The following is a 9,924-nucleotide window of genomic DNA, read 5'->3' on the forward strand; positions in this document are numbered from 1 at the left end:
TATTTTTCTTTTGATTGTCAAATTATTCTTTGACTTTTGTCCAACCACTTGTACTGCTACACCCAAAAAAAAAAAGCAAACGACATGAACTTTCAAAACGACTACAAATTCCTTGAACGACATGAGAATAAGAAACGACAAATGATACCAGTAAAGACTTGACAATAAAAGAAACAGGTTAACATTGAAGAAGACGGCGACAAGTTCCATAAACTACATTAAAATGGATGAACTACAACAAAAGAAAACAAAAATGTCCATACATTAATGAAGAGCTAGGAGGAAAGGCCACATCATCATAATTCATCACTGATCAGATGCAGAGAGTGATACCACGTGTAAATCATGCGTCACAGCCAAGTCAACGTGTAAGTCATTTGGGGCCCACACTGACCCACGGAACCCAATTTTACACTGCCACAGTTAGGAGTGTAAGTAGGCCGAGTAGGTTTGGATGGGCCTGAAATTTGGGCTGAGCCGTCACATTTAGGGTGAGGGGAATTTGAACCGCAACATCTTTTGTGAGACACAAACCCATAACCCTTTGGGTTTCTTTAGGTATGCTCGGTTTTGCGGGTTATGAGGGTTGGGCCTGTGTCCCTTGCTGACAAATTTAGAGCCCGTTAAGTTCATGGATTAGAACCATTTTTTATTTACGTGTATTTTTTGTGAGAGAAAATACTGTAGCGAATCATGAATCATGATTCAAATCAGATAACGAATCCTCCAACAAAACGGACTCCTATTTTGAGTTATTTGCCATTTTAAATTGGCTATGAGGAAAAAAAATTTCCCAGATTTACAGAGCATTGGCTAATGACTTTAGTGTGCGCTAGATCAATTTGTAGGCCATCCATTAACTTAGTTTTTCTACTCTTATTAAAACCTGAAAACCAACCTCACACTCTCACAATACCTTGGTGTGATGGCAGACAACCTTGGCGGAATCGGGGACGAGGCTGACTGCATGTGATTGTTCGAAACGGAGAGAGAGAGTCAGAGAAGAAGAAGAGGAACGGTGGAGACTTGGAGAGGAACTGAGAAGAAGAAGTGAGAAATTTATGAGAACGAATCAATCTCAGACGCAGAGACTTAGGGTGAGCGGTGGCAAATGATCGAGAGAAAAAAGGAAGAAGCCCTAAGCTATAGGGCTTTTTTACATAAGAGGCAAAAATTCATGTAGCCGGGTCGGGAGTAAATGAGTTAAATGGATCCCGTCCCGCAACTCTACCCGCAAATTGCAGGTTGGGAAAATTGGAAACCAAAAAAAAAAAAAAGAAAAAGGAAACGAAAACTTTAATTTTGAATAGAGTAAAATCGGATAAGCCGAGTTGTTCGGGTACGGGGTAATTTCTTACACCCCTAGCCACAGTGATTGTTACTTACCGTGCCTCAGTGAAAATCTTCTTGGATTTGTTGTTTCTTTTTTCCTCTTTTTTCTCTTTTTTGGGTAAAATAAATAAATAGAGAAATTAAAGTGAAAAGTATCTCCTCTTAATAGTAAAAAACTCGCCATTCAAATCCGTTCCTCACCGCGAAAGGAGGCGCGTCTAACGCACGCGCCGCGCTCCTGGCTCGTCCCTCCTTGGGATCCCGATCAGGTAGTCTCTCTCTCTCTCTCTCTCTCCAATTCATATTTTGCGTTGGAGCATTATTACTTTTAATTATTTCCTCTTCTCTTTCTTCAATGGCGCTCCTTTACTCGTTGACTCGAATGGATGCCTAAACCAGATTTGTACTGCAAAGGTTTCTTCTTTTCTGGTTCTTTCCCTTTTTCTTTGACTCCTCCATTTTTATGGACTCGTTAGCTTTTCTTTCCGAATTTATTAGCAATTTCACTAGACTTCTCTCGTTACTGCTTGAAATTAATAGAAGTGGTCATTTTCGGGTACTATTGAAACTTTTTTCTTTTGGGTGAGTGCCAAGTGTTATTCTTTTACAATTTCGGTTGTGCATATGTCTAATTGAAAAAGTTTTAGATTTTGAGCTTTGGAAAAACTTTTTTTTTTTTTTTTTGGTCAAATTAGATATGCTTTTTAGCTAGCAATTTTGTCAATGTTATATAGAAGCTGCATTTCTCTAACTTTTTTTCTTTTTGGGTATGTCCTAACCAAGTATTTTCAGTTATAGTTTCATGCTGTTCAAGGACAAAAATTTTGATGCTTTTTTTGTATTGCAGATAGAAGCTCCTGTCTCCACTTGAATGAAAATGGTATTTTTCATTTCATTTTTCAAGCACTGTATCCTCCTTAAGTGATAGTTCTGATCAATGCCAAACCCATTTTATTATAAGGCTCTCTCTCTATTTCTTTGTTTCTGTTTCCACAGGTTGATCAGGAGCGTGAAAAGCCACTGGTGCCCAAGGAAGAAGTTTTGGATTTCGATTTTCCTCCTCAAACTATGCTTTCTGGACAGTTTGGGGTATACCCATTTTGGGAATAATGGATTTTTCTTTTCTCCTTGTATCCTTTTACTAAGAGATAATCAGTATTTGGGGTCATTTTGGATGGAAAGAAATGAAAGGATTTTTTAGCAGATAGACAAAGATGCTGGTTTTCTCTTTGAAAGGATTAAATATGTAGCATCCTTTTGGCCTTAGACAGATAAATTTTTCAAGGATATCCTGTTATCTATGATCATGATAAGTTTGGAAGACCGTTTTGAGTTACTAGTGTGTCTTGTTTATTTTTAGTTTTATGGGTCTTTTCTATATTCTCTTTGAGAACCTCTTCTCCTCAAAGTGTTACTTTTGATGTAACTGTATCTCGTTTAATAAAATTTAATTTTTGATATAAGAAAAAAAGGGATAGCGAGTAGTGATTGCTTGAGTTTATTTTTTCCTTTCCCTCGTTCTGCCAATTGAATTCCAGGAAAATTTTGCAAGCTCATCGGGAAGCAATTTAAGATCATCCTTAATTGGGATGGGTTTCCTACCAGCGCTTGTTGACAAAGTTATTGAAGAAAAGGGTACGTTATTCTTTGCCGGACAATGTTGCAAATCTAGCTTTTTTATCTTGCCTCAGTGAGTAGGAATAGTTGGAGAGAACAATGGAATTATAAGTTTAGAAAGACTAGAAAATAGAGTACCGCTAATTTGTGTCGCTTCTTTTTCTATAATTTCATTGGATATGATCTATCAATGCCGTTACTGAAAATTGATGGCTGAATAACCTTTTTGCATTAGGGGTAGATGATGTTGATTTGTTGGTGGACGCACTTGTTGCATATTCAGTAAGTAAATATCTATTTTTTCCCCTTTTCTTTTTCATTGATTTTTGTTTGCTTTTTTTAAGAGAATATAAGCTGATTCCTAATGCATATAGAAGGGTTTGAACTTTTTGAACGTTCGCATCTTGTAATAATGGTCATTTTTGTATATGATGCTTAGCTTATCCTATTACCGACACTAATACTTTACTCATTTTGAAATACACAGGCTCCTCAAAGATCCAATTCTGAATCTTCTGATTCTTTGGATAGCTTATTTGATGACAAGGATGAAAGCAGCCCTCCAGAAATACCCACTTTCATTGAGCTGAAAGAGGTAAACTGTATACATCAGAGCAGTTTACTCTTGATTTTGCTTTCTTAATGTACTCAATGAAATTACACTTTTCTTATTGTTCTTCATTATACATTGTTTTGGTCATTTAGGATGCTATAAGTATAGTATTGTAATTGGCAGTGGAATAATTCTAAGAAAAAACTAGGTTGAAGAGCATCTAATCTTACTTTGAAATCTTAACGAAAAGAGAGACTATATTTTCCTCTCCAGCACAGAAAAAGCGAATGTCTTGATCTTGATGTGCTTCTATAGAATAGGACCATTCAATTATTTTCTCCTCATGTTTCTTTCCTTCAATTTGTGATGAAAAATTGGTTATGACACATTGCACTTTTTTCATAATGCAGTTTGTACTGATGTATTGAAAAGACATTTTGGAGTGGCCACTGGATTATAAATATATATAATCACTTGTATACTTTGGGCACGTGTGGTTTATCTTAAACGGCATTGATTCACTTAATATTCATTCATTGGTAGGAGCCTGACATACTCGATGACGTTGATGATGGGAAAAGAGCATCATTACAGATGATGAATTTCTCTCTAGATGAAATAAACTTTGCAATTGATAAGCTTGGTATGTTTATTTTCTAGAAAAAGCTTATTGTCATATTAATATAGCGATTATATTGTTCTTACCCCTCATAACCAGTGCTATTGCTACTGCTAGTTAACTTTCTATTTCTTGTTTCACATATACCTATTGGGCTTTCTTTTAATATAAGTGATTGATGCCCTGGGAGCATATTTCATTTAATTTACCTGTGATAAATACGTTTGGGAGCACTCTCTTCAGGGCTCCGACAGATATATTTGACCAAAGTGAAAGTAGAGTATGATAATCTTTATAATCATAGATCTTGGAATTCGTGGCTCTAGATACCACATCGTTGGAAATGTAGTTCTTGTTATTACATCACTTTTACAATATGTTCGTTTTGTATCTAAATGTTAAATGTATTTGCAATTGAGACAACTTGGCTCATTATAGTGCTCCTTCTCATTTAAATATGCTTTTGGGTTTATGACTCTAAAATATGTTTGTAGTGTATCGTTTTTTCTTTTTCAACATTTACATTCTTTAGTTAACTTCAATGTGTTTTTTATCAGGTGAAAATACTCCAATTGACGAATTGGTGGACTTCATTGTTGCTGCCCAGATAGCTAAGAGGCTTGAAGAGGAGAGACACGATATTGTTAGTGATGCAGAAGAGAGAAATGAGGTCTTGAATGATTCTTGCTTTAACTAGTAATCCTTTTTAGACATCTTTGGATTTTGGGGAATAACTAGTATTCTTGTGACATTTCACTAGGAAACAATTTGCCTTACACGTCATGAAAGAAGTTCATAAAACTGTTGTCTTTAAATGGATGATTATTAAACGTGGTATTGGCAATGAAATCTTTAAATGGTAACTGCGTATTCGGTTGTTCAATGTCTCCTGTTACTGATTTTCAAACTTTCAAATACTGCCCAACGGGGTCAAAGCACATAGTTGGAGACTGATAGTTGGATAGTGCAATGGAATTTCAAGAAAACACTCATGATGATAATTAAATTGGGAATAAGTTAGTGTTCTTCATTTAATGTACATATTTTGTAATGTATATTAGTTGGTATAGCCTTTGTTTTTTCAGGATACCAATAATGAAACCTTGTTTGGAACCATGGATAAAACACTTCACTTGCTTGAGATGGGTTTCTCCGAGGCTCAAGTTTCTTGGGCAATAGAAAATGTTGGTGAGTTTTTCAATATATATCTGCTTCCATGTACTTGAAGAGAGAGATACTTAGTCATGTTTAAACTAATTTAGTTGTTGTATTTGATTATTATAAATGAAAATATTTGCGTATATGAAAAGAAATTCTATTCTTATGTTACTAAAGGGAAGTTTGTCTCATTGAAAGCAATCCGAATTTCCACCAAAATATCTACAACTTATGTAACTTATTCAGGTCTGAAGTTATATAGATGTTTGTGTTAGGAATTCTGAGATTTTATCTCTGAGTTTCTGCAGTGTACTTACTTTTTGCAGTCAAAGGAACAACTGACTCTTGAGTTATTTCAGTGCTATAACTTGATCTTTTCTTGTTTTTATCTTTTGGTGTCAACGTTTTGAGCTCCTATTTTGTACAAGTCATCATCTTCTGAAGCAATATTTCATGGTATTTTGCAAAAAAGATGATATCGATTTTTATTTTTCTTCACTTTGCTGCTTTGCACCTGCTATTTGGTTTTGCTTATGTTTAGTTGACCTATGAATCAACCATTACCCTGTTTATTTTTGCAGGTTCAGAAGCACCAATCTCAGAGCTTGCTGATTCAATTTTTACGGGTCGGACTCCTGTTAAGGTTACGGTTAATCTCATATTTAATGATCAGTTATTTGTTAAACCAATTTCCAAGTTTTTGTTTTTTCCTTGCTCTCTACTAGTCCCTTAAAAACTTTCCCACTGGTCTTTAGTATTATGAACCGTTTGCAAATTCTTCTTTTGTTCTTAAACATATTGGGTGCGTTTGGAATTGGTTTTAAAATGATTTTGTTTTCAATAAAAAGTAAAAATGAGATTGTTTTGAGAATCATTCTGAGACCGATTCTGAAATTGCTTTTGGTTGGTTTTTTAAGAGATTGTTTTTAGTATAATAAAAAAGTGAAATCGTGTTTATTAATTAATATATTATAATATTGTTGATAAGTACTAAAAAATGAAAACAGAAAAGTGAAAACAACTTTGAACTGTTTTCTAATTCCTTCACAAAAACCATTCTCATTGTTTTCGTTTTCAAAACATTTGCTAAACAAATGTCGTTTTGTTTTCATTTTCATTTTTTGCTTCTCGAAATATGTGAAAACCGTTTTCAAAAATGGTTCCAAACACGCACATTGTTTTTGCTTTTGTTTTCTTAGTTTCTTGGATTTTATACATGGTCATAACCTTCACATCAGAGTTCAATGGTCACCGTCATAGACTCGTAGAGAAACCCTATGAATTTGGGGTGTCAAGAGGCTAGATCGTCATTCCATCATATCTGAGGATCCCTGTTTGCTGTTTCTCTTTGAAAATTTTCACTTCTATCCAATGTGTGTTTTCTCCTTCCTTTGCACATCAATATTCAAATTGATGTTTCATTGCTTCACTAAAGTGGAAATTTATCTGGTGCAGCCCTCAATCTCCACGAGTACAAGTGAGTTACGCACTGCAAGCAATTGCAGATCTTTCGCTCTGGGAGCGGAAGGTATCCGAAGAGACCCCTTGCTTGGTTCAGCAAAAGTGGAAACCAGCGATCTTTATCCTGATACAGTTTCTCAATCCATGGATTTCAATGCCGAACAGAGGCTTTTGGGTAAGAGACCTAAACAAGAGCTTAGTTTCGATACAGTTCCTCCGTTCGGGCACATAGACTACGAGGACAATCAAAAAGGGAAGAGGCCAAAAGAGGAATACGACGATGATTCCAGCTCTTTGTCTGGCCCAACTTGGCTTGATGAAAAGATGTACCCTGAGTTCACCGAATGTGAAATGCCTAGACCTTTTGACTACAATCCACGGAGGAGTCTTAGTGGAGTGGTTGCTAGACCGCCATATTTCTTTTATGGGAATGTTGGGACTGTATGTCATGAATCTTGGGTAAAAATTTCAAAGTTCCTGTACAACTTGGAGCCTGAATTTGTGAACACTCGGTTCTTCTCGGCTCTGAGTAGGAAGGAAGGCTACATACACAATCTTCCAACTGAAAACAGGTCTCAGATCCTGCCAAAGCCACCAATGACCATTGAAGAGGTAATGCCGCGTACAAAGAAATGGTGGCCAGCGTGGGATGCGCGGAAACAGTTGAGCTGCATCAGTTCTGAAGTCAATGGCATACCCCAACTCTGCGCTAGGCTTCAAAATACTATTGCTAGTTCTCATGGATTGCTCTCTTCTGAGCAGCAAAGAAACATACTTCATCACTGTAGATCATTGAATCTTGTGTGGGTTGGCCCCAACAAGCTTGCACCTCTAGACCCTGAGTACTTAGAAATTATTCTAGGTTACCCCTCAAATCACACTCAAGCATTTATTAGTTTAATAGAAAGACTTCAGTCGCTGAGATACTGCTTTCAAACGGATACGTTGGGATATTATCTGTCTGTGTTGAAGTCCATTTATCCGAACGGCCTAACAGTATTGTCTATTTTCAGCGGAATTGGTGGAGCAGAAGTTGCTTTCCACCGGCTTGGTATTCATTTGAAAGCTGTGGTATCAGTAGAGACTTCTGAAACCAAAAGGGGGATTCTCAAGAAATGGTGGCAGAGCACCGGGCAAACTGGCGAGTTGATACAAATTGAAGACATTCAAAAGCTAACAAGTAGCAAGCTTTCGAGTTTTATGAACAACTTCGGTGGGTTTGACTTCATCATTTGTCAGAACTCGTTCACTCATTCTCCAAACTCCAAAGTGCCTGCGAATGTTGATAGCATATCTGGTTTCGACTTCTCGTTGTTTTGCGAGTTTGTCCGCATTCTGCAACGCGTTCGGACTATGTCGGAAAAAAAGAGGTGACAAATTTTCCCATGTCACGAGTATTTGTGGCATGTCGCCAAATGCATCATGATAAAAGTAATATTCTACCTTTTTCCCTAGCTCTTATTTATTCTCTCTTGAAGTTATGTATGTAAGAATTTGTTCAACCTTCAAGTGGAAAAAGGAGAGATGATCGTATTAGGTTGTGGAAACAATGTATATAGGGCTTCATGCTTCTCTCTTTGATTCATGGTGCTTGTTGTTAAGAATGTGCCTTCAGATTGTTTAGGATAATCAAATTTTGGCGAATATATAATTATATTGTGATGGAGTATTTGCAAAGAACAACTTTTTGGGCGTGGGAAAATTGAGAAACTCAACAGCAAAATTGACAATGAGTTTGTATGATGAGCGATATATTATGTGCTTTAGAAGCTAGAATATTGTTTGAATTGCCTAAATAAAACTACCCAAAAGGTCCGAACATTGGTCACTTTCAAGATACGAGGAATGAGGCTTAAAAGGACAAAACCATTCCAACTTGTATTCTCCAAAGAAGAATGATTTTTCAATTGTGTTTTGAAATTAATTGAGGTACAATTTTGCAAGGAAAGTCTTCCTTAAAAACTGCTCTCGCTCTTCTCTTATTATTGCAAGACATAGCACGTGAGCCTCCTAACTCCACGAGTGTTGTCTGATAACAAGAACAAGAACAATAACAATAACAATAATATAATTCATGATTCATCGTGCTTATGGTAAACAAACAAAAGTCATCCTTGGAGTATATCTTGTTTCTTGCCATCGATTTTTTCTTGGTTTGTAAGTGGGGTTGTCTCCATTTCATTTTCCAATAGCAAAATGAACAACTTTTTTTCTTCTACATTTAAATGCCTGATTAGTGAACTCACTCTTAACTAAATCAAATTGATCAACAAACACATAGATAGAAAAGGAAATTTTAAATATGAAAAAAAAGATAAAAGGCTAAAAGAAAATGCATACTAAATATGGCAATTATTAGGAAATTTTAATGAAGAATACACTTTTAGAAAAAAAAAAAAAAAAAAAAAAAAAAAAAAAAAAAAAAAAATTTTGGAAAAAAAAAAAAAAAAAAAAAAAAAAAAAAAAAAAAAAAAGTTATTGGAAAAAATATAATATTGCTATTGGTATTGCACGGTATTGAACAGTAGTATGTAAATACTTCACATTAAATTACATCATATATCCAAATCTAATAATTCACCAATTTCTTAACATTATCTTTGCAGAGATATGGGGATGGACTGATTGAGGGCGACTGGGCAGCTCCTAAAATCGTGGTCGATTTTTTATTCAACTTTCCTAGATATACATATTTAATGCATTATTAATTATTGATAATATAAAAACATTCGTCCATGAAGCAATACATTATTGAAAAAACATCTAAAGAAAACATTATAGAGAAGGATATCGTTATAATAAGAAGAAATTTTAGGTGACCAAGAAATTACATTTTTTAATTTGGTTTTAATTTTATTTTCATTACGGTGAAGAGGGAGAATCAATTGTTATCAGCTCAAATTGATACATTGAATCAGTTTTGCTCTTAAAAAAAAAATAATAATAATAATAATAAAAAAATTGTCTTTTTTTGACAGTCACAGCTTATCATATATTTGTCACCATCTTTGCTTTGCAAAAAGAAGCCTGTGTTGTCTTCAAACTCTTTTGTGAGCATTTTAACTATTTTTGTTCCCCAAGTGGGACATCCCATAAAACATTTAGGTATTTTTTTTCCTTGTTCTCTCTCACTCCTTTTTTCATAATCAACATTTTAACGATGTGATATAACTTGTAGGGTAAA

The 9,924-nt window shown here is 35.2% G+C and overlaps 1 protein-coding gene across 2 annotated transcripts; it reads left to right on the top strand.

The window, feature by feature from the left end:
• Nucleotides 1-1,472: 1,472 nt before the first annotated feature.
• LOC21408804 (probable inactive DNA (cytosine-5)-methyltransferase DRM3) lies at nucleotides 1,473-8,386 on the top strand. 2 transcript variants are annotated; one of them, XM_024167142.1, is made up of 12 exons: nucleotides 1,473-1,601; nucleotides 1,732-1,746; nucleotides 2,180-2,212; nucleotides 2,329-2,421; nucleotides 2,871-2,967; nucleotides 3,185-3,231; nucleotides 3,437-3,544; nucleotides 4,046-4,145; nucleotides 4,679-4,791; nucleotides 5,207-5,309; nucleotides 5,861-5,922; nucleotides 6,735-8,386. In XM_024167142.1, exons 3-12 carry the CDS (start codon nucleotides 2,204-2,206, stop codon nucleotides 8,112-8,114), a joined length of 2,112 nt encoding a protein of 703 aa, XP_024022910.1. In that variant the 5' UTR covers nucleotides 1,473-1,601; nucleotides 1,732-1,746; nucleotides 2,180-2,203; the 3' UTR covers nucleotides 8,115-8,386. The 2 variants fall into 2 exon arrangements, with proteins under 2 accessions (XP_024022910.1, XP_024022909.1); XM_024167141.1 differs by lacking the exon at nucleotides 1,732-1,746.
• The last annotated feature ends 1,538 nt before the right edge of the window (nucleotides 8,387-9,924 follow it).

Source organism: Morus notabilis, unplaced genomic scaffold (assembly GCF_000414095.1).
Source record: "Morus notabilis unplaced genomic scaffold, ASM41409v2 Scaffold467, whole genome shotgun sequence".
NCBI classification, from domain to species: domain Eukaryota; kingdom Viridiplantae; phylum Streptophyta; class Magnoliopsida; order Rosales; family Moraceae; genus Morus; species Morus notabilis.

Bases quoted from the DNA above. Each gene is read 5' to 3' on its own strand.
- LOC21408804 (XM_024167142.1), top strand. The intron at 2,968-3,184 runs GTACGTTATTCT...TTTTTGCATTAG, and splicing joins CAAAGTTATTGAAGAAAAGG to GGGTAGATGATGTTGATTTG. The intron at 4,146-4,678 runs GTATGTTTATTT...GTTTTTTATCAG, and splicing joins CTTTGCAATTGATAAGCTTG to GTGAAAATACTCCAATTGAC.